Source organism: Colias eurytheme, chromosome 4 (genome assembly GCF_061535395.1).
Source record: "Colias eurytheme isolate Ceu_HAF_F1 chromosome 4, ilColEury1 Martin Lab GWU primary, whole genome shotgun sequence".
In the NCBI taxonomy this organism is placed as follows: Eukaryota; Metazoa; Arthropoda; class Insecta; order Lepidoptera; family Pieridae; genus Colias; species Colias eurytheme.
In genome coordinates this window covers 10,580,250-10,607,969 of record NC_142983.1, presented here as the reverse complement: position 1 = coordinate 10,607,969, position 27,720 = coordinate 10,580,250, and the positions used below count along the sequence as shown (strand labels likewise).

Below are 27,720 nucleotides of genomic sequence, written 5' to 3'. Positions count from 1 at the left end.
TCAATAACAATCTCACGTTATTTCATATCTATAGTAGGTAAGTTGTTCACATACAAATTTATCAAAGATAACAAAATAAATGCCGGTATTCAAATGATAATAAAAAGCAAAATATATTTGAAATGTTTTATTAACAACAAATTATAACAATCTTATAATTAACATTGTTCCACAACAGTACTAAGTAAAGCGTTGATCCACACAGCGACCGCGCGCGCGCCCGCGTCCTCATCGCGCGTGTACCCGCTCGCCACGTACGAGGCTCGACCCGCCCTGCAAATATGTGCTGTATTAGTTTTGAATAGAGTTGAATATGGTTGGGCACTGGTGATAATCCATACTAATATTATAAATGCGAAAGTAACTCTGTCTGTCTGTCTGTTACTCAATCACGCCTTAACTACTGAACCAATGCATGAAATTTAGTATAGAGATATTTTGATACCCGAGAAAGGACATAGGCTACCTTTTATTGCGAAATATGTACCACGGGCGAAGCCGGGGCGGACCTCTAGTGTCGATATAAATCATTACAATTCAATTGATGTGTGCTTTATTAGTATGGAATAGAGTTGAATATGGTTTGGTATTGCTACCAATATAGATAAACGCAAAAAGCTAGAATTGATTTAAGAATTGAATTGACTACACAGACAATTACGGAGGCACATGCTAGATTTTTATTGGTTTAATTTATATGGTCCAAGTAATACAGATTATTTCACACATTTTTGATACAAAGTGTATTAATCATAGGTAATAAATTCCGGTTCCGGTGACGAAAGTGTAAAGACGTACGAAAGTGATCTCTGTGAATATTATTGAAATAATAGTGCAAAAGTGACAATTTAAACTCATATTAGGCTTAAATCTTACCTAGAGCTTAAAAACATCCCAAAATAGTGTTAAAGTGTTTGATACAGTGCTTCCCAAAACAAATCACTGTTTTTATTTGATTAGTATAACCTAAAAAAACGTTAACATTCCACTGAACAATAACTGTCAAATATCAAACAAACTGTCAGTGACAAGTGACAACAAACATTGACTTTGACATTTCAACCATAAATAGTAGTGATAGTGTTACCAGCATTCAAAGCCGAATTACCCAAAAATAATATGGAAAAACAAATGGAAATTTTGTTTTCAAAAATTAACGAAAAATTTAACGAACAAACAAATACATTAACAACAGCAATAACGAAAAATGTAATGGAGGCCTTAGACGAAAAGATGAAATTATTGATAGAAGAAAATAACAACCTTAAAACTAAAGTCAGTAATTTGGAACAAAAAATATCATTTTTAGAAAAGGAAAAACGAGGAAAAAATTTAATTCTTTTCGGCATTGAAGAAAAGGGGAAGACAGAAATAGAACTAGTGGATTTAGTGAAAGAAACTGTTGTGGAATCAGGAATACATCTAGATAGTCAAGAAATAAGTAATATTAAAAGAATCGGAAAACAATCAGATAAGAACCGTCCAGTTATAATATCACTAACAACTATATGGAAGAAACATATAATTTTGAAAAACAAGCGAAACCTTCCTCCAGGCGTATATGTAAAAGAGGATTACTCTAAAGAAGTACTAGAGACACGTAAAAAATTACAGCAACAAGTGGAAATAGAAAGAAAAAATGGGAATGTAGCATTTATAAAATACGATAAGCTAATTGTAAAGAAACCCAACAACAGCCATCGTGAAAAAAGGAAAAGAGAACAATCAGGTTCTCCAACCGATTCATCTCAGAAAAAACTGAACACAAAGTATGATGAAAATGCTAAGACCCAAAGAGGAGTAATCAAGCCAAGCATCCTTACATATGTATCGCGCGAACGATCCGCCTCTGTTTCAGAGATTTCAAAAAACAAGTAAAGGCCCCCTCCGACCGGAACAAACAAAGAAATAATAAAACAAATATAGATATAAGACAAACATCAAGAAAATGCCCCCCAAGCCGGCTGGTCACCGTGGGGGAAGACGACCACCACCCTCCAACAAATCTGCCAACTAAATTCAACACAAAAAAAGATATACAAAAACAAAGTAATTTATATATATGTACACTTAATACGCGAACCTTGAGAACAGAAGAAAGTTTGAAAGAACTAGAGTTAGCTATAGAAACCATCAAGTGGGACATCTTGGGCATAAGTGAAATGCGGAGACTAGGAGAAGGAATAGAAGAGAGAAGTAATTATATTATGTACTATAAAGGCGAAGTCTCTGGACATAGAGGAGTAGGTTTTTTGGTGAAGTTAAAACTCAAGAACTACATCACCGCGTTTGAAGGAATATCAGATAGAATAGCGGCAATACACATTAACTTACCCAAACATAAGAAAAATTGGACATTAATTCAAGTCTACTCGCCAACAGAGCAAGCATCAAAAGCAGAAATAGATACATTCTATGATAAACTAAGGGAATTTTCAGAAAAATACTCTCAAAACAATTTAGTACTCATGGGGGATTTCAATGCACAAGTAGGTACCCAAATAACTGGAGAAGAACATATAATAGGGAAATATGGGAAAGGTAAAAGAAGTAGAAATGGAGAAAAGTTAGTAGAATTCTTGCTTGAGCAAAATTTAACACTTCTTAATTCCATTTTTCGCAAAAGGCTCAACAACAAATGGACATGGATATCTCCAGACGGAAAGGTCAGAAATGAAATTGATTACATAATAACCAACAAAGCGAAGTTATTTAGTGATACGGGAATAGTGAAAAACCTAAACTTTAATACCAACCACCGTATGGTACGTAGCTGTCTCAAAGCAAGTGGTTTAAAGAAGCCTAGACCAAGAGCCGTTCAAAATATTTACTTAACGCGCAAAAAGGGGGAGAAATTCGAAACTACTGAAGACTTAATGGAAGTTGTTAACTCAAATATGTCACTAGATGAGAAATACAAAAAAGTAGAAAACAAGCTCCAAGAACAGGCAAGTACAACAACAAACAAGAAGAAAGAACCCTATTTAAGTGAAACAACTTTAAAACTTATTCAAGACAGAAAGAGACTGATACTTAATAAGAAAGAAAACCAAAAAGAAATCTCCAATCTTAGCAAACAGATCCGCGAAAATATGAGGAAAGATAGAATAAATAGACGACACAAAACCCTGGAAAATTATATTATCAAAACGGGAGGCACAAAGAAAGCACTTAAAGAACTTAGAGAAAAAGGAAAAGAATGGATACCAAAGCTAAGAGACAAAGAACTGCAAGTTACAACTCGTAATAAAATCAAGAGTATAGCGACAAACTATTATCGTTCATTATATTCAAATCAGGCTAACACACAGACAACTGAAAGAAGACATGTTCAAATACAACAATACACGACGGAAGCTAATGAAGATATACCAGAAATATTACAATCGGAAGTAGAGAAAGCTATTAAAAGTCAAAAGATGGAAAAATCGCCTGGTCCTGACAAAATTACAAATGAACTGATGAAAGGGACAATCACAGAACTAGTCCCAATACTTACCAGGATCTTTAATGAGATTTTATATACAAGCAGTATTCCAAGCAATTGGGCAGAATCGCACATAATACTTTTGTACAAGAAAGGTGCAAAGGACGATATAGGGAATTACAGGCCCATATCTCTCATTTCGAACGTATATAAAGTTTTCGCAAAAGTTATCCTGGACAGAGTATCAAACCAACTAGACGAAAACCAACCGATAGAACAGGCTGGTTTCAGAAAAGGATTCAGTACGATTGATCAAATACATACAATTAAACAGCTTATCCAAAAATACAATGAGTACAATAAAACTATTTATCTGGCATTTATAGATTACTCTAAAGCTTTCGATAGTCTCAAACACGAATTCGTATGGCAAAGCTTAAAAGAGCAGGGAATTCCAAATTTATACATAGACATTATCAAAAACATATATAAGGAAAGTAAAGCTAGTGTCCGACTGGAATCAATGGGAGATGTTTTTCCAATTGAAAGGGGTGTCAGACAGGGTGATCCACTCTCACCAAAGCTGTTTACAGCAGTGCTAGAACAAATGTTCAGGAAACTAGAATGGGAGCATGTGGGACTTAACATAAATGGATCAAGATTGAATAATCTCAGATTTGCTGATGACTTGGTGTTATTAGAAGAAGACCCGCTACTACTGGAATCCATGATACAAACTTTAGCAGACAGAAGCAGGGAAGTGGGTCTAGAAATGAACTCTAGTAAAACTAAAGTAATGACGAATTCATCACCCATAGACATAACCATCAATGGACAAAAACTTGAATATGTAGAGGAATATGTGTATCTCGGCCAGATTATATCACCTAATGATCAAATGTCCAAAGAAATAGATAAAAGAATTGCAACAGGATGGAAGAAATACTGGGCCATGAAAGAAATCATGAAAAGCAAGACTCTGGGAATTAAGATCAAGAAGAAAACGTTTGATACCTGCATCCTACCCTGTATAACATACGGCTGCGAAACCTGGGCTCTAACTAAACGCCATAGGGATAAACTAGCAAGTTGTCAAAGAGGTATGGAAAGGAGCATGCTGGGTCTGAAACTAAAAGACAAAGTTAGGAGTACAGACATCAGACATAAAACAAAATTAACAGACATCCTTAAAAACATCGACCAACTAAAATGGAGATGGACTGGACATATGCTCCGCTGCAAAAAAGAAAAATGGAGCAAACAGGTTACTGTCTGGTACCCTAGGGATGGAGTAAGGAGCCGGGGTCGCAAAGCTAGGAGATGGGAGGACGAATTAAAAACGACCGCAGGGCCCTTTTGGACAAGGGTGGCAGCAGACAGGGTACAATGGAAAGAGTTGGAGGAGGCCTTTGCCGTAAGGCATACCGAAATTAGGGATATTTTATAGTGAAATTTGTTTTTAAGTGTTAAGTAATCTCTAAATTGTATGTTTATATATGTCAACTTTTTCGGAAATAAAGGCTTTATTATTATTATTATGTTTCTCATTTCCATAATACTCGGGTACCACCAGAAGGACGGTACCCGGATCTTTGGAAGGCTTACGTGGGGACACGGATCCAACACGCAGAGGCCCTTTCGAGAATTTTAATGTGTTGTGGGACACCAGCCGCAGCCTGCCCATGACTGCACTATAGAGATACAGTCCTAGGCAGTCCGCGGCCGATGTAGGACTATTGCAGGGTATGGAAATTTAATAACTGGGCTATGGATTGGGATGCTAAATGGACTGGTATTGGGGACTATGGGAAACTATGGCACCTGCCTTTCTACTAAAAGAAAGTAAAAATATGTTGGCAGGTGGTGACTCGCCCTCTCACTGTATGGGCCCCCGAAATAAGTCGCTGCAATAGTGCGACAAGGGGGCAACATATTGTGAGCAGCTAAGGGTGGAGAGGCGTCCCTGGACTTTAAACTACGATCACGCGCTCCCTGAGGGTCCAGCATCACGTGCCCACTCGCCACTTACGCTTCGCATCCACCCTTCGAGCTAAAAGCTCTCGCGACTCCACTCTGGCCGGCCGGTGAAGGCAAGCCAGAGGTGGGGGTCCTGTCCTCGTCAGGCTTCACTCCGACCGGCCGGTGAAGGCAAGCCGGAGATGAAGACAGGGGCCTCCCCCGGGAGCACTCGGTTCCCGCGGGGTCGCTACTCCCCGACACCCCGCCACAAGGTGTCCTGCGGGTTGACTGATTGCACGGGTGGAATATCTATTGTCACGTAGACAATAGATATTCCAACCGTGGGCGATGGGGTCGTCACATCCCTACGCCCTTATTATTATTATTATTATAATAATGAAAGCGAATGAAAATTAAGTAGAATATTTAGGTTAGGCTATTAATCTGTGGTACAGGACACAGGTAACTACACTTAAAATTGTCTCAAAATTTACGATTTTACACCAAATAAATGGAAGAATTACCTGGCTACCATATTAGCTGTGGCCTTTGCACCTTTATCCGCGGCATCTATTACTTTTCTAAGAATATCTTTTATTGAATTTGATTTTGCTAAACCCTCTTTAAATGCTATCGCTGCCACGTGTAGTGTGTCCAACTGCGAAAAATAAAATAAAAACATAATATAATAAAAGCTTCTTTAAAAACAAGTTATTATCCGGTATCCATTATTTTTCATAAAATTTTACAAAAATAAATTAAACCTATTCTAAATATTTTCTAGATTAAAATATAATATTACCATAGTCCTATCTCCAGGCTCCGCGCCTCCATACTTTGTGATGGCGGCCATTGCAGAATTCCAAGCTGATAACCATGTTTCGCTGTTATTTGTTTTAGCGCTGAAATTATATTAAAATGTTTTATATGATATGGAAACAAACTAATTAACTATGTTTATTTCTCTACTGTCTTTGAAATATACTTTAACAAGTACTTTTCATAATTTAGAATACCTAATTGATACCTTTGGATATACTTTTGGATTCGGTGGGTGTGTCTTTCATAGATCATCATCATCATCAACCCATATACGTTCCCACTGCTGGGACACGGGCCTCCTATGAGGGTACAGGCCATAATCCACCACGCTGGCCAAGTGCGGGTTGGCGGATGACACATGTCGTCGAACTTTTGATTCTTCGACATGTCGGTTTCCTCACGATGTTTTCTTTCATAGATATTTTGTTTTAATTCAGTATACATAAATAATAGTACAAAATCCTCACCTCATAAACTCCTGCGCAGCGGCCGCCAGTCCCAAACTGTACACTCCACCGGAAGTGCCGCCCATATCTGTTTCCGCTATTTCTGACAGCTCCCACAGGAATTTAGAAGGATATTCGAAGGACGCTGTCTTTGAGTAGGATTTAACGGCTGTTGGAGAAAATATTTGTATAGTTTTTTAAAAGTATGTACTTAGTTACTGTGATTATAAAGATTTACATTTTTTTGGTGTTTTAAAACATATTCATTATATCAATGTGCAAAAGTGGATATTCTATGTACAACCTTTTTTTTTCAAACATTAAGGATTTTCATTTAACCAACATTTGCCCAAATTATACAAAAATCAAACCTATTTCTACTACCCTGGAACCTCCACCGATGACCAAACAAAATGTAAAGCAATATCTAAAATACCTTCATATATTAAAAGGAATTCATAGAAACAGCTACACAACACAATAAATTAAAAAACTCATATAACAAAAATAAACTACCTTCCGCAAACTTCTTGAGGGTAATCCCGCAGTCCCCGTCCCCGCAGCCCGAGTCGAGTCTATTCAACAACTGCTCATTCTTTATTAGGTCGTCACACGCGACGCACAGCGCGACACGGACGAGATCTTGCGTTTTTGTGGGGAGAACGGGACCGGATTGGATCTGGAATTGTTTTTTTAAGTATTTTATGTATTATGAATATGAAAACAACAAACAACTTCTGGATATGGTTCGCTTAGTTCATATGTCTATTAAAATTATAGATTTATACGAAATATGTACATTGTACAAGTCATAGGTATTATTAGTCTCTCTCTCACCAACTATTTCAACAGGCCCTTAAAATGTATAACCTTACCTTCTTCCCATCATTCTGTACACCATCCTCTTCATCCTCGCCATCCCCATCCTCACCATCCCCCGCAGACATGGCTCCACCCACCCAGCCCAGCGCATTAGTAGGGAAATCAATCAATTCCAACCAGAGGTCACCGTTTTTGTCATTTAGGTGTAACAAACAGATTTGGAAGCCCTTCATGTCGAGCGAGGTTTTTAGGTGCCCTGAGAATATCCTTTCGACGCGGATTTTCTTTTGAACTGAAATGTAAATGAATAAACAATGAAGTGTAATTTTGATAATAATAATTAAAAATATTAGGGAAAAGCTGACAAAAAAGTAGAAATTTTTTAAATTTTTTGTTAAGCAGGGCGCAGGTAATCACTTTTTTAAATGCACATATAATCGGACCGGTTTTTTAGATGTAATTCAGATGGACAGAAAAATTGCAGTATTTCTTACTGAAGTTTATAAAAATCTTCTTGAAATAAAAGAAGAAATCTTAAAAAAAAATAAAAAGAAAGTAGAAATGTAGAGTTGTTAAAAGTAATGTATCAACAGGTTCATAAAAATGACTTACCCAAATAATCTTTTATTTCAGCGGCAATAATATTCATTTCCATTAACGAAGTGCCTCCCAAGTTGTTGATCATGGCGGCTACTCGAGCGCCGGCTTTTAGTTTCAAATGCGCGGTCACCTATTAGACAAGTTTAGAAAATTAAATACACAAACATTGTAATGTAGTTCAGAAATTAGTTATAGTCAATTTTTTAAGGTTCCACTACCCTGTAAGTTTTTAACTAATGAAAATTTAGTTAAATCCGAGCTAGAACATGTGAAACTATCGATTTTAACATTATTTCACTTGTAGAAACTAGAATTAAAATGCTTTTCGGGACATGGCTATATTTTTTTTATTTTAAAACCAAAGCATATGTTTTATTAAAAAAATACTGTTTAGTAATATTAGTTCTGACCTGATCCAGAATAATAGCAACAATCTCTTTCGCGGTTCCCATCTTGCGTTTTTCCACACCCGCCTCGCCGTGCACGCCCGCGCCTATCTCCATTTCATCAGCTGCTATTTCGAATAATGGTGGTTGGCCTATAATAAGGATATTTTAAGTATTAGGAGTTAAGGATCTTTGCTAAAATTCCAAGGAATATATAATTTTAATTTTATACATAATTGCAACAAGCAGAACAGAACTGCAATTTCTTACAGATATTAAAGAAAATTTTCAAAATAATTACAAGTGGATAGATTCATTTTTTGGGAGTTCTTTACAGGGAAAGATACCTATTAATTGTTATAGAAATAGATCTTTTTACCAAAAATTAAACTTTTTATAAAACTTACCAGGCAAAGAACAAGCAGACAAACAAACTCCTAAAGTGGCCATGTGCTTGTTCACTTCGCCTGCCATTTTGTGAATGGTCTGGAGATCGTACCCCTTTTGGGACATGCTGCCACATAACTGGAACATTTAAAGTGTATTCTATATAAATATGCTTCCAATTCTTGGCTATAATATATTTTATTACAATAATCTAAGTTAACAAATGTTTGTTTATCTATATTCTGAATGAATTTTACATACTTTGTATAAAAACACTTCTCCGCACATGCTCCGTCCGCCGGTTTTGTTGTGGCTCGACGCGACGTCCTCGCCCACGATAAAGCCCTCCACCTAAATTCATATTTTAGCTTTTATAAATTAAATAAAACAATATTTCAAGATACATAATACACCTCGACTATAACAAGATAAAGATAAAACAGAACAGTCGTTAAAAATAAAACTTAATCTTATATTACTAAAGAAACTATTCTTATGCAAATAAATTGCGTAACATATTTTCAGCTTGTGTAAAGCGCGTCACACACGGTGAAGATACTATAATATTTTATCTTAAGATACTGTTATATTTTATATTACAGTATCTTAACGCTTCCGGTATCAGCGTTCGGACCATCATTTTTCTTTTTGTCATTGCGTACCACCCACCCCTTTAGAACCGCCATCCTGTTACAAATGACGCGAAATTTTGTGGGTCATTTGTAACAGGATGGCGGTTCTACAGGAGTCTTAGTACGCAATGACAAAAAGAAAAATGATGGTACGAACGCTGATGCCGGATGCGTTAAGATACTGTAATATAAAATATAACAGTATCTTAAGATAAAATCTTCACCGTGTGTGACGCGCTTTAAGTAGTAGTAATTAGCTTGTAGTAAGGCAATTATCATGGATGATTTTCACAGTTCTTTTTAGTCCAGTTCGTATATAAGTGGTAAATGAAAACTTACCTTAATACCAGCTACCTTGGCCTTCTCAAAGGCTTTTCCGAAGTTCAATCGATCGCCAGTATAATTTCCAAGTAGAACCAATACACCACCTAAATATAAAAGAACATTTACGTATAATTTATTTTGTTTTGTAGTTTTAAACAAAATCTCGAAATAATACATGTATATATTCAAAAAATGTCAAAAAAAATAGGGATGGAAAAAAAGGTCAAAATAAAGCATTGTCTCTTCGCGCGTAGTATTTTCAACCAAGAAGAACCTTACAAAATATTATGATGACAACTTAATAATATCTTGAAATGTAAATAGTAAACGCATAAATACCTGAATTATATTTATATAACTGTGTTATAGCATACAGCACATTCCCAGTGGGGGGAGAGGCGAACACGCCGCCAGCCACCGCGCCATCCAACATGCCGGCACCGATGAAACCTGCGTTTTATTACGGTTAATTATTATAAATACATAAAATGTACACTTAGCGATTAATATAATTATATTTCAATACATGCTTATACATATAGTATCGGTAAAATGTTGAATTGAGAGACCTTACTTATCTATGCCTACTTATCACATTTTCAGCTGTTTTGAACTCGTTATTTCTTTAATTTTCTTTTTAATTTGTGAATGGGTATTACATATTTTAAAATAATCACCAAAAATTTAATAGCTCTACTTTGGGTTCAAAAATGTTTGCAATGTTAGAGAATTAAAATCCTACCTGCTGCAAACGGTTCATGGCCCGAACCGCCTCCACCAAGAACGGCCACTCTTTTAGAGTCACTCTGGAAAATTAAGTTTAATTCAATATTTAAATGCAATATACAATTAGTATAATTTAGTCTTTAGTAGCAATTTAGGCCATATTATAAAACAAACAGCTAATGTTAAAGTTTGTACGAAGGTGTATTTACGTAGATGAATGCTCGTATTAAGTAGCCATACACGAGCTATTATTTATTTATATATATTTAACACTTTTATTATACATACTTTGATTAAATGGAAAAGAAAATAACAATACTCATATAGCTTTATTTATGATGGGACGGCCTTATCACGTTAGAGTGATCTCTACCAGGCGACCCCTTAGGCAAAGGATAAGTGTATTATTTTTTTTTATAAAGCATCTATAAAATACAACGATATTCTGGACATTTCCACATCTTATATCACTTACATTTTGTCGTATAGTAACAACTCTGTGCTTAGGATGAAGCTTCAAATTCGGGTACAATGCCACCACCCCTCGTAGGTTGTCATCCACGCAGGTCTCCGGGGAGTTTATCACTTTCTTCGTGATTAGTTTAGACATTTTAAGGATTTACTGAAAAGATTGTTGATTTTTAGACTTTACTTAATATTCAAACAAACTTAATATTCAAGCATTTTGCTTAGAAGAGTTTGTTTGTTTGGTTGCTTTTAACACGCTAATCTTAAGAAAGTCGGGTCTGATTTGAATATTCTTTCAGTTTTAGATAGGCCATTTATCGAGGAAGGTTATAGGATGAATATCATCGCACTAAGATCAATAGAACTTAGAAGCGAAGCAATGCGGATAAAACCGGGGGACACAGCTAGTATTGAGACAAAGTATTTGTTTTTAAACGGCTTTATGATGGATGATAATCTTCAAAATAATGTTATCTTTTCAAAATTTAATCCAGAATTAAATTGCTAGTTTATGTTACTTATAAAGATTAGAAGATTTATCACAAATTGGCTTTTATAGTAGGTATGTACCAAATGTATAGTTAAATCGAAACAAAATTTACTGTAAGAAAGAACATAAAATAGAAAAAAATAGGTATGTAGGAATTAGTAGAGCGTTCAGAAAATAAATACATTTTGACGAAGTTAAAATATGATGTATACTTATTTACTTAATGCCCTTTTTTATTCCGGCGTTTGATAAAGAATGATATTATGATGCTATTAAATATGAATTAATCTCATGCTCTCGATTAACCAAGATTTTATATATTTACCTCAATAATGTTAACCACAATACACACTGCGAAAGGTAATTAACAACTGACAAATGAATTCTAAATATTGTTATCATCGGGAGATATTAAGTTATCATTTAGAGTTAAAGTTTATCACCCTTGATATTTTTGTGATAAATTCAAAAACCAAACACATTTTTGATTGCTTATATCAACTCGAATGTTATGTCGAAAGTAATGGGTATGTTTACGTGAACCAATAATAATCAGTGAAACTCTTATATTTACTCTTAACACCACGATGTTTTTAATTATGGATATCAAAAGAAAATTCCGGAACGATATTATAAAATGGTAATGTACCTGGCCATAATGCAATACATTGTATAGAATTAAATTGTAAAATATAATATCTACCTATCATTAAATATTATACTTACTTAGTTAGTTACATAAAATGTAATAAGTTCGAGTTAAAGTTCGACCTGAGATGCGTACTTTCATGATACATGAGCACAAATAAAACTAATAAAATATAAAACAACCAAGCAATACAAGTAGAATTACATGTAAGGATATATCAATGAATAAAGGAAGCAGGGTCACAATTGACTTCATGACCACCAGAGGGCAGGCAACTTGTTATATCCGATCCACTCATATTTTGTACTAGCTAACTAGAAAAGTGCGGTTTCACTCGCATGATAAATTTTCATTAAAAATTGGAAAATAATAGCTTTTTGCCGCGAAAATATGAATATATATATATATATATATATATAATATATAATATATATATATATATATATTTATCCCTCAAACAAACAGCCGTCCTCTGAAGACAAAAATGCATTTAAACTGGCGTCCACCTGCTTTTGGCGTCCGAATACTGGACGCCACTTTGATAGCCAGTGGCATTTACGTCCTATTGGTCCTAACAAACCGTAGGACAAATATCGATAGATGCCAAAATATCGCTTAAATGGCTGCAATAATATATTAAAAAGTTCGAGAAGAAATCTTAGCGCAGATGAGGCGCTGCTGTCGCGCGTATATTTACAGTCGTATAACTCGGGGATTTCCTGACTCCGACTCCGCGTATTTGGCGTCCACAACTGCGACGTTGCCAGCTCGTTCGCAACAATAGATCACAATCATAATATTTACCACTGACTGCAATATTCGCCGTAGGAGGTGTACGCGTTGCGTATCATTAGGAGCCCGAGTTTGCTGATGATAAAGCTGCCAAAAATGTTTAGTAAATCCATATCTATACATATAATAAAAAACAATATGGGATTTACATGCCTGAAATAAAACAATTTTAAAGTGAAACTTTTATTTTTGGTCTGTGTAGCGCATGTCGCGTGACGGTCGGCTGCCGAGTAGGTATAAAGCAGTGTTCGGAAAGTTTCACTTTTACCGTGGTTTCATAAAACCACACAACATTTTTTTTTAATTCATTTATTTTATTTTATAATAAAATCGTAGGAAAGTCAAAACTGTACATTGAATATTTTTTTAAAATAATACGGCGTGATCTACAATCGATATAAAAGCCAAAAATATAGTTTTTAGAATTTTTGTCTGTTTGTCTGTATGTACGTCCGGGATAAACTCAAAAACTCCTGCATGGATTTACTTGAAATTTTGCATGAATATTACTATATACTATCACCTACGGGGCAGAAGAGTTCGTTTGTTTGGTTGAACGCGCTAATCTCAGGAACTACTAGTACGATTTGATTAATTTGATTCTTTCAGTGTTGGATAGCTCATTTATTGAGGAAGTCCAAAAGCTATATAATATCACGCTAAAGCTAATAGGAGTGGAGCAGTAATGAAAAATGTTACCAAATTGGAGGAAATTTAAGCGACGGTAGTGGGTGAAATTCTTTATAAGCCATAAGATTTAAAGCGAAAAGACCACGAACGTAACTTTCAGTTAATATAACAACATAAAAGTAGAATAAGCACTGGCCTTTTAGTCATTGCTTCCACCATATGCTGAGTCCATAGCCTTTTCGTAGTAAACTGTTATTTTTCTTGTGTATTTTTTTTTTTTTGTTTATGTGTTTGATTTTTACTGCGAATAAATTCTTATTCTATTCTATTCTATTCTATTCTAAATAATATGTTTATATTGAACGGACGTACAATAGCTTTATACGGACGGCCAATATCTATATACGGACGCTCAATAGCTATATATACGGACGTCCAATTGCTATATTATACGAATGTTCAATTCAAATCTAGTGGGATATTCTCAAAATCTTTCTTCTTCTCTCTAAAAATATTTCTTCCTACTAAATGCCAATAATTCCCATTGATCCCTGGGAAATCTGTGGGGACAAATGGGAATAATCCAATATGGTGCAAGTGATGCAACACGATTGGTAACAGTATTTCCATCATACAGTAGCTTGTTAGTAGCCAAACAGTACTGCCGCAAATAGTGCCGTATTTTTACAATTAAAGTAGTCAGGTTATTGAACGTCCGTATATAGCTATTAGGCGTCCGTATATATAGCTATTAGGCGTCCGTATATAGATATTGGACGTCCGTATACAGGGTGTAATCGTTAAGTGAGCACAGGCGATTTTTCCGTAAGTATTACAGATAACAAAAAACTTTAAACTGATATCGAAAGTACTTAACCTAATGAGTAAAATGGCCGTAATAAATTTTTAAAAATAAATTGAGAAATATCATAAAAATTATCTTTAAACCCTCCCATACATTAAGTATGAAATATGAATATCCCATAAACATTTAATATGAAAGATTTTAGCTTTCTTTTTCTTTTTTTGGTTTTCTGCTTTAATTACTTCGCAAATTTGAAGTGACATTTTCCACGTTTTTCCGGGCATTTTCAGGCATTTTCCGGGTAATTTCCAGATATTTTCCAGGCATTTTCCGGACATTTCCCTGACATAGCCTGTAAATGTATGGAAAATGTCTGGAAAATCCCCGGGAAATGCTAGGAAAATCCCCGGAAAATGCCTGGGAAATTCCCGGAAAGTAACCGGAAAATACCTGGGAAATGTCTGGAAAATGTCTGGAAAATATCCGGAAAATGCGTGGAAATTTCCGGAAAATCCGTGGAAACTTCCGGAAAAATCGTGGAAAATCCCTGGAAAATGCCTGGAAAATATCCGGAAAATGCGTGAAAATGTCCGAAAAAAGCGTGGGAAAATGCCCGGAAAATGCTCGGAAATCCCCGGAAAATATCCGGAAAATGCGTGAAAATGTCCGGAAAAAGCGTGGAAAATGCCACTTCAAATTTGCGAAGTAATTAAAGCAGAAAACCAAAAAAGAAAAAGAAAGCTAAAATTTTTCATATTAAATGTATATTCATATTTCATACTTAATGTATGGGAGGGTTTAGAGATAATTTTTTTGATATTTCTCGATTTATTTTTAAAAATTTATTACGGTCATTTTACTCATTAGGTTAAGTACTTTCGATATCAGCTTAAAGTTTTTTGTTATCTGTAATACTTACGGAAAAATCGCCTGTGCACACTTAACGATTACACCCTGTATAGATATTGGACGTCCGTATATAATATTTGACATCCATATATAATATTGGTTCAGGCCATGGTAGGATACAATCCCGATTTTTATCATACCTATATATACCTATTGACCCACAAATGAAGTTATTACCTACCTACTTGTCTTAAATTTATAAAAAATAGACAAGATAAACATGTACATAATTAAATGCTTGTTATTTTAGCAACTACCTGCGATTTTTCATGTAAAAATTACAGACAGGAGCTTAATTTTCTTTATCTTATTATAAACTACTAGCTGCTCCGCGCGGTTTCACCCCCGTGACTCCACTCCTGTTAGTCGTAGCGTGATGATAGCCTATAACCTTAATCGATAAGGTCTGTCTAACACCGAAAGAATTTTTCAAATCGGACCAGTAGTTCCCGAGATTAGCGCGTTCAAACAAACAAACAAACAAACAAACTCTTCAGCTTTATAATATTAGTATAGATTTGTGTACTAAACTTTATCAAAATCCATTGTTACTAATACGTGTAGATAGATTATTTTTTAATGATATAAAAATAATGTGCATCCGTATATGTATAGATCTGACTAAATTGGTATAAATGAAAAGACAAGCGTTAATAAAAGAAAGATATAGTAAACCGAAATCTGGCAACGTCGCACTCACAAATGCCGTTCATGCTATCAATGAGGACGCTAGATAGTCGATGCAATAGGTAAATCACGATCAATATATCCAGGACGCCTATAATTTATGACCATGGTTCGGGGCTCAAAAATGTTGCGGCACGAACGCAAGAAGAATATCGCGAAAAATTTAATTATCCGAAAATGACGTACCCCACGGAGCTGGCTATTGAAAAACTAAGCAATATTCATTAACACATGTTAAAAAAAGCAAGCGAAACTGGGGGACGTCGTAATGATGCACGACGTGCATGACGCCAAAAAGATTGTATGATGTAAATATATATATATATATAATATATATATATATATATATATATATATATGATGCAACTTAGTAGGTGTGTAGTCAAGCAAAAACGAGTCCACGGTAGAGAAACCAAGGATTTTAAGACGTGTATTAAAATAGTTTTTCTTTACTTATTTAACTCAGCATTTTTCCTGAAATGTAGTGAGCACTTACCATTCATTAATCTCAGAATTTTACAACTGTACCTACCTACTCCTTAATATTGCACCTAATTAAACAGACAAACATACGAAATTTACCACAAATGATCTACTGTATGCACAATACACATTATTGTATCGATTCACTGGTTGAAGAACATTTCCGCACCTCAATAATAACACGTAATAATGAGACTGACTATGGCATCCAGACTGTTGAGATGAAAAACATCACAAACAAGATCTTCATAAGCAAATGTAGACTTTAAAACAATTGCTTAAGGTTTATAATCTCTTGATAAAATATCTTCGAAGTCTAAATAAGTAAAATGAAGCTATTATGGTAACAAATTGAAGTTCGCAAACAAACAGATTAGTCAAACATATCACGGGTTCGAGTGCCGTCCACTAAACAAACGATATTAGTAAACAATATATGAATAAACCAATTAAGATAAAATTGTAACAGTGTGTACCTTTAATAAACAAGGTTAAAGGTCTTTATTAGGTTCTGATGAAAATATAGTACATAATGAATCTAATTAGAGAAACCAAAATGATACTTCATAATTCCGTTCATAATTTTCTAGATATTTTTATTCAACAATGGTATTTTTTTTTTTAATATTTAAGTCAAAAACAACATAGAAGAAATAAAACGATTTTCTTTTTGCTAAATATTTATTCTATATTCAATAGTGAAATTCCTCGTAGCTCCTTGGAAACTCCTGAGCCTGCCCGACACGCTCCTGGCCGTTCCCCTGTACACAATTCTGTGCGGGAGGTTGGAGGGAAGGGAATTGTGAGGGATTTCCCATTCGAATGTTGCTGTGCTTGTGCCTAGTATTGTTGACTCGCGTTTCCATTTGAATCTGTGGGAAATTGTTTAGAATTAATAAAGAAATATTCACAAATATTATGAAAACTACAATTTCAATAACTCTTATTACTATACTTTTTCAATTGTATAAGATACCATTCTTTCTATTATTATGTAATTCTATAAGTAATATTATAACTGCAATTTGTCTTTTTGCCTGTCACGCTTAAATGACACAGTACCGATTTGGGCAAATTATGCCATAAAAATAGTTGAATGCCATTTTGCCATAAAAACAGAGTCAAACACACCTTCTGTATAAAATTTACCACTATTAATAATTGTATAATCCATACTTTAATATTATAAATGCGAAAGTAACTCTGTCTGTCTGTCTGTTACTCAATCACACCTAAACTACTGAACCAATTTGCATGAAATTTGGTATGGAGATATTTTGATACCCGAGAAAGGACATAGGCTACCTTTTATTGCGAAATATGTACCACGGGCGAAGCCGGGGCAGTCCTCTAGTATATAATAATTGTAATTTTTCCTAGTTATCAATTACAGGATAAACTAACTTAGTGTTCCAATCAGCATCAGAAGCAACCATAACCCAGTGGCCAAGCTCGAGTCGCTCGACCGCCGCGTGACTCGACTCTTGGAGCAAGTCGTTCCGAGGGTTTGCTGCTACCTATGAACATATTTTTTTAAGTTTTTCAGTTTTTTATGCTATGTTAAAACTATATAAGAATTGTATTTTATGAATTGAATGTGCAAAAAATACAAATAAAAAAACGAAAAAAAATGTTATTATTTCATAGCAATTCTTTCTGCTTTTTCCATTGAGATAATATTACTACGTATGGAGGAGACACCACGAACAAAATCTCTGCGCTATTTTTTTGCTCTAAGTTTTAAAAATTATTATCTAGTTAGGTACTTACCGATGAAAGTTATTCCTTTGCACTTTTCCGTATTATTTGTATTATTTGTGCAATATCGTAACACACACGAAGGCATATTTGATGCGTTTCACTTTAAAACAAATAAAAAATGAGCGTGCAGTTACGCCATAATATGGCGTATGTCGAGCGGAACATAAGTGATGTAGGCGGTGTCGTCTCCATATGTATATCTCAATGGCTTTTTCTCATTAATTATTCAAATTTCCAATTGGTTCAAAGGTTTAAGAGTTAGTGTTATTTAAATTAAATAAGACGACTAACGATTAAGGCGTAATTTTAAATCTTGGATGGTTTGAAACATCGACATCAAGTTAAAAAATATATTAAGCATTGAAAAATAGAAACAAAAATGCATGACCTGCCCAAAAATAAAAATAAAACTCACAAAACTAGCGCTAACAACGTCCCCAGGGCTCACTGTCCCCGGGGGCTGTTCGAGAACATCCCCGAAGTTTGTCCCAAACGGGGCCGTATCCATGACAACGGGCAAGATGAGAGAGATCGTGTTGTCCCGGGAGTCAAGCGGTTCTGGCCCCGGGGGTACGTTCCCACCCTGGGAACCACCACAATTTATTTTCATGATATGAAAATATATTACTTGATCAAAAATAGTATAATTAATTTTCATGTAGAGCTTAAATATTAATGGTTCGATTTGTTCCTTTTCTTATTATAACCACAGTAAATAGTATTAAAAAAATAAAAAGCTTTTCTTATTTTGACGCTAGATGGCGTTGTAACAAAAAAAATATTTGCAAGGTTTTTATTTTTACAATCACACAACATAAACCACAGAATCTAACTGATTCCGAATTAAAATTATTTTATTATCTCATTCATTTTTCTACTTATACAGTTAAAAAAATGAAGAATACCTCAATAGCAACAGCAGTGAACTCTCTAAACTTGTTGAGGAATATATCCAGTGTGTTGGGCCCGTATATCACGGATGCCGCTTCATACCTTTGTATCTGAAAAATAAGTATTTTTCTTAAAATAAAAATTATAGCAAAGTTTTTCTTCTCTTAGTTAATGGCACTTATCAATAAAGGGACTTTGTCACTCACTTTTCTTTTAAACATGTATTTAAAAGAAAAGTGAGTTTCTTTTACATTTTGGCCCAAATAAAGACACATATTTTGATTTATAATTTTAGAAACATATTTTCTTTTTTTATTAAACTATAAGTAACGTTGCGCTATACATATATTTAACATTATATTTGTTAATAATATTACCTATAAACTTTTAAAAGTACAAAATGTTATAAAATTTAAACTCTAATACTTACGTAGTAACTATTTTCTAATCTGTGCTAGTACCAGCTCATTAAAATAATATAAGTAAATCCTGTATTTACCTGATACTCCTCAAAAGTGGTAACATAATGAATGTACTCATTAGTCAGTCCCCCCACCACCACCCTCCCCCTAAATCCTCTATCCTCCATCACAGATCCTACAACCTCCTTTATCCTCCTCCCAGCCATAGTGGTGGGTTCCCCAGGAACTCCCGCGATGGCAAAATTACCCAGCATTATAAGGGAGATAGATATTGTGTGGGGGTGCCAGGGGATTGGGAAGTTTGCCTTGAACAAATTATTTAAAATTTGGAGAAATATCGAGAAATGTATGAAATTGAGGATATTGAATAGATTTGAATAGAAGGTTTAAATAGAATTGAGTCAATTTGATAATTATGTTTTAAAAGAGAAAAAGAATCAAGATACTGAAAGATGTGCTCCAAAAAAATATCAAAGAACGTTATAGTGTGCAATTGATGTATTTTAAATTGAAATTGCAAAGAGAATAAGTGATTCCATAAATTACTTATATAATCTATTTAAGAAATATGTATGAAATAGTTAATGTTTTGTTATAAGTACTCTTACCCTCCCAGTAGCAAGTAGTATAGGTTTTGGCGCGTGACATTCCACGTCTTCAGCAGTAGGTTTTGCTACTATACCACTTATGAGGTCTAGTAGTGGATTGCTGTTTACTGTACCCTGAAAATATTTTACTTTTTGAAGTGAAACTTCTTTATCGGGGTTGGACAAAAATTTAGTGTAACATTTTTGCGTTACGCCGTACGCGTGACAATTTTGCGTTACGCCATACTCGTGACATTTTTAAGGTAAGAAGTGAAACTTCTTCTTCTTACCTGTGTACTCTTCTAGTACACGCATACATTTTTTATTTTCTTTATTTGTCTTTTACTATAACTAGTTAACTAATATCTTAATATTTTTTCGTCTTAATGTTTTTCGAATATTTCGTTTAAACCGTTTTTTCTTTATCGTTACAACTTTAAACATATACCTAACCAGTATTATATTATGAAAAGAAATAATTCCCTAAACTAGTTACCTGTGTGATGTTGAGTAAGTTGGCGCCATCTATAGTGCCTGAAGCGAAACTGTATCCCAAGCTAGGAACACAGCCTTTTACAGGGTTGCTCTGAAAATATACAAATTATAGATTAAATAACAAACTTGGTGCATTGTTTAGTTAGAATAACGTATGCGCCAAAATATTGTAAATAAATATATTATATTGACCATTCTCTATGTCTATTGTCTATACAGTATATTTATTATTTAGGAAGAAATAAAAAAATCGTTTATTTAGAAATTAGTTTTTGCTAGCTAATTCTTTCCATAAAAAACGACAATAAACATCTTCAGCTCTATAAGTGAAGCAAGTGACGTTTATAATAGTTACAACAAGAAAATATAACGTCATATTTTCTTGTTACAAGTTAATGTTCATACTGAAATCTCCAGTGTATTAGATATAAGCTTCTTGGTTACAACTAATACCATTCCATTTCCTTACCACTTTATACCCACCGTATTAAAAGTGCGTGAAACAGGGTCATATTTAGGTACAGTTTCTTCAGACATTTCCACAAACTGATGCACCATGGCTAATTCTCCATCTAACTCTTGCGCTTCTGAATTTAGTACTTCCTGAAAATAAGATGTTTTTTTTTCTTTGGCTTGTACAGATTATAATATAGAGAGCTTTTTCAATTTTCATTTTTTTTGCTTGATTCTGTCATCAAGTACCTAGTAAAATTTTATAATAAGAGCAAAGAGAAACCTTAGGAAGATATTCAAAATATCTTAAAGATTTCGTCTATAATTTTCTGAATAAATATAGCGCTGTGGAAGAATAGATTGAACTGGATACGTGGGATTATTAATAATTTAGATATAATCACTGATCCTTCACAAACTTACCATAGCAGCCTGGAACACTCTAGTTCCTATAATCTTAGTGCTCTCAAACATATCCTCCCCAGGGCCCATGGAAAAGCACAATTCTCCCGAATCACATAACAGGAATTGATTATCACACTCCTTGCCACTAAACTCGCAGCGAGCACCGCGCGTGTTTGGAGACACGTCGCCGAGACTGGCTGAGAAGAAACCAGCTACTATAGCTGGCTAGAAAGTCAAAAAGATTAGAAATTAGAGGACTAAAAGATGTTAAAAAATATTTTAAGGGCAGAGTGGGTTTTGTATCCAATTTATTAGCCTTCGAAAATGTATTATTAAAAATCCCTGTTAAAAAATGAAATTTAGAGTAGGTACCTTTTAAGTAATCAGTGTATATATATGCAACACTATAAGTTCCATTGCGCTTATTACACTGACGGCAGAGCTTGCGATGATACTTTTATATATGATATTAAAACTTTAAGTTATAGTAGAAATAAAGATGTCTTAATTTACCAAATGGAAAAGAAAATATAGCACAATAAACAGACAAACCTTCCCAATAGCTCTTCCCGGGTTCAATTCCGCCTCCATCCTCATAGCAGCATACCCAAGATTATCAGACGAAACCAATTTATTGGTCATGTTCATGCTAGTTGTGTGAACTGCGAACCAGTTCATCACCCCATGGAGGCTACCATCAGGTTTTACTATACGCACTTGGGTTAACTCGTTGTCTGTGTTTGAGTCATATCTGGGGTATTGAGATTTTTGGCTTAGTTTCGTAACTAGGTGATTATTGATGATACAAGATGGTGAATATTTACCTAAATTATAAATATTGGTGTCGGGTATGGTTTGGGGGAAATTAAATAGGATGAATGTTTAAATTATGAAAATCTACTTGTACCTATGGTTGTTAGTTGTTACGTTTTTTATTGAGTAGCAATGAAGAAATGACAATAACTCATGTTATGCAGACAAAATCTACAGAAACAATGTTTCTACATTTCACAGTCTTCGTCTAACAAGTTGATAAAAGATAGATACTCGACTTTATTGAAAATTATAAAGATGAGGATAGGAAAGACGTGGGAAAGACCATTGAGATGAGACAGACACATTTACATTTTATAACCATTACCAAAGAACTCACCTACTCCTTTCCTCTTCCGGGTTATACATGTACGAATAGGGCGATCTGTTCATGTGTGCGTGCCACACACGCGTACTGGCGACATATAGACGCGCTGGAGTCATGTTCTCATGTGCGCGGATTATACTCTGTTGAATTTCCGTGTATTTGTTTGTAGATTGGGCAAAATTGCTCGACCGATTTTGGTGAAACTTTTTTTTTCTAAATTTTCATTTTCAGCGGATTGGTTGACAACAATGAAAAGATTTAGCATCGTTAAAATAAGATTAGAAATTTACTAGTAACATAAGAAGTAAAAAATAATATTGCTACAACTTTCATCACAACCTAAAATTAATTTTCTAATGGATAATTAGATAGATAATTAGGTATTAGATATTATTTACCATAATACAATACTACACATAATAATAATCATTACCTACCCTAGTAATACCATCCACATAGGCATCATAGCTCTCTCTAGAAAAGCCCAGTATAGAAATATCCAGAATAAAGTCCACAAGATGGCCGCCCGGCGCGCTGTGTGTGTGCGTTCCTGTGATTATCACATTTTGTAGACTGTACATATTGCCGTATAAATCTTGTAGATTCTTTACTACCTAAAAAATATATTAAATTAATAGGTAATGTAATTTCATTGTAAGAAAATATTATTTGCAGATGATTGTAATTGGATAAGTACTTAGTGTGATGTATGAAAATAACTTCAAAATAACTCAGCTAGAACCACTGTTTTATCTAATTATTTTTATGATATATTATTCATAAATACATTAACTACAATATTTGGGGATAAACATTAGAAGTTTAATAATATCAGTGAACAATAACGATGATGATGACAGTTTTGGTATTGGTGTTGGTGATGATGATGACGAATATTTCTTCATCTTTACCTCTCGCCGAACAGCGATGCCAACAGCCTGTACTTCAGCGGTCACTAAAACCACCCTAGTGTTCCCTTTCATGAATATAAACGCTCGAGAGAACTGCCTAGTGTGTAATCCAGCCCCAGTCTGGCCAAGATCAGCATAACCCATCTAAAATTTACAAAAGATTGAATAAACTGAAGAAATTCATTTTTTACATAGTAACTGTATAAGCAAGGCAAGAAGATAATCTTCTTGCAAAAATCGATCGGAGAAAAAGCTATCATGACGCATTTAAGGCTTTTTTTTTGTAGGAACATACTGTTATCTCTCAAAAGGACGAGATCGCTTTTGGCTTAACAGATGAACATGTAAATTTAGAATTCTAGGCATTTCGTCCTCATCATCTTATTAATTAAATTATCTGATAGCAATTTGATTCGTTATGCGATTAGCTATGTATAGTATACCCACGTCATTAATTATTTAAATATTATACCTATACCGGAATAAACTGGAAAAGTTTCACTAAACGAAATTGAATGATCATATTAATTTTTAGGGGCTAAACCCAACACACTATAAATTTTCCTAGCGTGTGCTGAAATCTTAGCTCAAATAGATCCTATTTGGCGGCTTTATTATCAGGGCCGGATTTAGGGGAGGGCAAACGGGGCGAAGGCCCGGGGCCTCCACAAGCAGGGGGCCCCCACAATAGAGACTTCGGAAAAAAAATCTTTCAAATTCCAACTAGTAAAACTAGTAAACATTATTTTTTATCACTTTTACCTTTACCTACAGCCTACAGTACATGATTATTTTATTATATTAATCTTAAATATTAACAGAAATCATTGATCTACATTTGTTCACTCTAATCAGGCAATCAGTGAAATATCAAAATCTCAAATGGCCCTGATAAGCACTTCCAATTTACTACCCATCTTGAGGGAGTACCCCAATGGCTCAATGGCTCAGTGGGGTGGTACTTGCCCGCAACCTCGGAGGTTGGGTATTCGATTCCGTGAAAATTTACACGCTGCAGCAGAGGCATTGGTGAAAGTGTATACGGATGATTTAGAGCCTAGTCTTGGTAATGAGTTGGTTCAATTTGTGTCTTTGATTGATTCATACAAAAACTACTATGGAAAAGATCAATCGCCGGAACTATTTTACTACAAAATTCTCGAAGATCGAAAGGAGAATGGTGAAACTGGGCCTAACTGTTACAGAAATCATAATATATTTAAAATTCATTGTGTTAATTTTAATAATTATTTGTAAAATATTGACTTCTGATTCTATGGGAAAACAAATCTTTGAAAAAAAATTATTCGTTCACTACCGGTCTTATCAAGCAGAGATGTCAGTGTTGTCAGAAGTAAAATAGTCAAATATATAGATTAATACCACATACGAATGAATGTTCATTAATTTTAATTTTTAGTTTTATTAAATTCAAATGCTATAAAAATCAGAAGCAAAACTTAACTTTTTTTAACACACATCTTAATTTATTTAGGTCATTCTATAAAATAAAAACATATCTTACTTAATCAATCATAACTATAACCACATAACCCTTTTTATTTAGGTAGCTGGCCATTAATAAATGTCAAATTATTAATCATAATTGTGTCAGTGATGAGTGATTTGTTATGTTTGTTGTTTGACTTTTGAGTGAAGTTTTAGTAACGCTATATTCAAAATTGCCTCAATCGTCTATTTTTACTCTAAAGATATTATTTGAATTGATTAGTCTTATTATGATAGCGAATCCTGATTCATCCATTTATAAAGATATAAGAAATGTACGGTCTACCTAGTGATTGTTGATGTTTTGGTAAGTTAAAATGTGTGTTGAATAATATGTGTTGGATCCAATATTTGTATTACCTGACTGTTCTACTGTTACACTATTATTAACTAGACAATGTAGATAGAAAATAAACTTACCTGGACCTAGAAAAAGGCAATGCAATTCATTTAATTCAAGCAAACTAACTTTTATTTTTGTTACTTTACACCCCAATATCTCTGCTATCCCATAGAACAGATCTATAATTATTATATTCATAGAATCTGTATATTTTTATCTATTAATCCCCTATAAATCATCAGTGTAACGATCAGGCCCAGAGTCCTATGGGAGTTTGCCATTTTCCTTTCAGAGCTACATTCCCAAACCTCGAAATTGCATTGAGAATGTATTTGGTCTTGATGGTATCAAATTGCACTGGAGAGCGCTCATTTTCAAAAATGAAAATTATAAAAAATAGGCTTCGAACCACGATGGGACAAAACCGTCTATCAAAGCTTTCTCTCCTGAGCATTGAAAGCGATTTACTCCGAGAACTGGATTTCAGTGAAATCATCAACGATTTTTCGGCAAAAAAAGCTCGAAAGGTTCCATTCGTTATCACTAAAATTTAGTTCCGATAATTCATGTTTCCGATTATATTTATATGCGTTTGTTAAATACTAATAGAATCTACTTTGTTTCACAATAAATTATTTATTGAAAAACTCGACTGAGAAAAATTGTTCATTTTATTTGGAAAATAATTTGGGGCGAGGGGGCCTCCACTCCTTTGTTGGCCCGAGGCCTCTGGACCTCTAAATCCGGCCCTGTTTATTATTATTATTTTTATGTGCTATTGTGTTAAATGTCTTAAATGTATTATTTCGGTCAAATAAATGCCCTTTTTTTTCTTCCATACTTGTCACATTAGAACTCTCTGTGTGATCACTGTAGAGCCTAAAATTCTATGCATTTCAATCTACGCCCCTAAGTTATTCTACTGATCATGAGTTTTTATCTTCACCTTCAATCGAACCATGTGCCCGTAGCACGCTTCTGAAGAGATTTAGTGCTCAAGCACTAATTTAATTACTACTTAATTAGTGAATTGATAAATATTATTATCCCCCGTAATGGTGATAAGGAAATTCTCTCCATATCAGCTTTTTACCTAATAAATTAATCTTAATCATTATCTTTCTAATAACATTAAAAAATAATAACAAATAGCTAGTTAATCAAGATACTACAATATGACCCAGTTGTTACACACATAACTTTGAAATAATTATTTATAAAAAATATGGTAGAGTCGGTATAGGTACTCGTCATCTGGGATGATGTCTCAAACTCAAACATTTATTAATGAAATTAGACTTCTTCTAGGAACACTTGAATCGTCATAACATATACATATTTACCATTTATCACCGGTTTGGAAAACATTCTCTACAGAAAAGGAACGGTAAGAGCCTGTAGTTGCTCTTTCGTCACCCAATTTAACCCACAACGCGGTACTTATTATATTGGCAATCCAATTTAATATCACATTTCTTATAGAACCTATGAGTCTCGTTAGAGAGATAAATACTCTAAAACTGGAAGACCTCTTTTTCGATGTGTCTGATTTAATTACTTGTCCTCAATAAGCAGATATATTAGGAAAATAGTATTTCATGGCTCTTATAAACATACAGACATTAATAAAGTATCAATAATATTTCGATTCCATTTACTATAAGAAATGATGAAGGACGCGATCGCTACTGTACGTACTGTACGTCGTACATAGCGAAGAATTCTGAGAACTTTTAACATATTTATATTTAACGATTCAGTTATCAAAATACTTACAAAATTAATCTCCACACACGGTCCTGTCATGTCGGCTATACCAACTCCCACTTGGAATAAATCTGGGTCATTTTCGCTGGTAGAGGGTCGAATGGTCGTGGGGTTCGTGGTAGTGGTACCTTCAGTGGTTCCATCGTTTATTATGAGGATGATCACAGCCGTCATACCACCCACTACCCCGAGGGCGAGTGCTACCATCACCACCTTTCCGAGTAGTGGTATCGCCATGGTGCCTAGGAAATGGTTTTGAATAAATTGATAAAATGAAAAAAAAGAAGTGGTTTTCAAAATGAATTAAATTTTAATATTTAAAAATTGCTCTCTCAAACTCTACTTTTCTATTCATGAAATCTTGGAAAGGTGTCTATGCATTCTTTTTTGTACAAGATTTTATCAATAGATTTTTAACTTTCATTTCTATACCTACTAATAACTTTACAACGAAATATTAATAATTTAAAATTGGGTTCACCCGATTTCATATGCTTAAATTAAAAAAATACATTACTTACTTTATAAATAAATCACTGTATCCAATATATTATAAGGAACTATTTTTTTAAATAAACGAATTTATTAATT

The 27,720-nt window shown here is 34.2% G+C and overlaps 2 protein-coding genes across 6 annotated transcripts; both read right to left on the bottom strand.

Moving 5' to 3' along the window:
- Nucleotides 1-112: 112 nt before the first annotated feature.
- LOC149909198 (triokinase/FMN cyclase-like) lies at nucleotides 113-16,631 on the bottom strand. Of its 5 annotated transcripts, none has more exons than XM_090101424.1 (15): nucleotides 16,458-16,631; nucleotides 11,007-11,153; nucleotides 10,548-10,611; nucleotides 10,145-10,255; nucleotides 9,821-9,909; nucleotides 9,111-9,200; nucleotides 8,870-8,987; nucleotides 8,487-8,614; nucleotides 8,089-8,206; nucleotides 7,530-7,768; nucleotides 7,171-7,333; nucleotides 6,676-6,823; nucleotides 6,189-6,288; nucleotides 5,911-6,044; nucleotides 113-273 (listed from the first exon to the last, which is right to left on the bottom strand). In XM_090101424.1, exons 2-15 carry the CDS (start codon nucleotides 11,139-11,141, stop codon nucleotides 159-161), a joined length of 1,752 nt encoding a protein of 583 aa, XP_089957550.1. In that variant the 5' UTR covers nucleotides 11,142-11,153; nucleotides 16,458-16,631; the 3' UTR covers nucleotides 113-158. The 5 variants fall into 5 exon arrangements, with proteins under 5 accessions (XP_089957550.1, XP_089957551.1, XP_089957552.1 ...); XM_090101425.1 differs by having other exon boundaries at nucleotides 16,494-16,631; XM_090101426.1 differs by having other exon boundaries at nucleotides 16,513-16,631.
- Nucleotides 16,632-17,117: 486 nt separating this feature from the next.
- LOC149909197 (pan-ceramidase-like) lies at nucleotides 17,118-27,366 on the bottom strand. The gene is made up of 14 exons (XM_090101533.1): nucleotides 27,139-27,366; nucleotides 23,511-23,654; nucleotides 23,037-23,213; nucleotides 22,612-22,739; nucleotides 22,011-22,209; nucleotides 21,477-21,683; nucleotides 21,084-21,203; nucleotides 20,602-20,691; nucleotides 20,127-20,240; nucleotides 19,596-19,823; nucleotides 19,111-19,206; nucleotides 18,621-18,788; nucleotides 17,849-17,961; nucleotides 17,118-17,316 (listed from the first exon to the last, which is right to left on the bottom strand). Exons 1-14 carry the CDS (start codon nucleotides 27,364-27,366, stop codon nucleotides 17,118-17,120), a joined length of 2,211 nt encoding a protein of 736 aa, XP_089957659.1.
- Between the last annotated feature and the right edge of the window lie 354 nt (nucleotides 27,367-27,720).

Excerpts from the sequence above, each read along its gene's own strand:
- LOC149909198 (XM_090101424.1), bottom strand. The coding sequence starts at position 11,141 with ATGTCTAAACTAATCACGAAGAAAGTGATAAACTCCCCGGAGACCTGC. Across the intron at positions 8,615-8,869 it reads GTCTGCTTGTTCTTTGCCTG|GCCAACCACCATTATTCGAA; the intron begins GTAAGTTTTATA and ends TCCTTATTATAG. Across the intron at positions 6,824-7,170 it reads CCTCAAGAAGTTTGCGGAAG|CCGTTAAATCCTACTCAAAG; the intron begins GTAGTTTATTTT and ends TTTCTCCAACAG.
- LOC149909197 (XM_090101533.1), bottom strand. The coding sequence starts at position 27,366 with ATGGCGATACCACTACTCGGAAAGGTGGTGATGGTAGCACTCGCCCTC. Across the intron at positions 21,204-21,476 it reads GAGTGTTCCAGGCTGCTATG|GAAGTACTAAATTCAGAAGC; the intron begins GTAAGTTTGTGA and ends TCTTATTTTCAG. Across the intron at positions 17,962-18,620 it reads ACGTTGTTAGCGCTAGTTTT|GTAGCAGCAAACCCTCGGAA; the intron begins GTGAGTTTTATT and ends ATATGTTCATAG.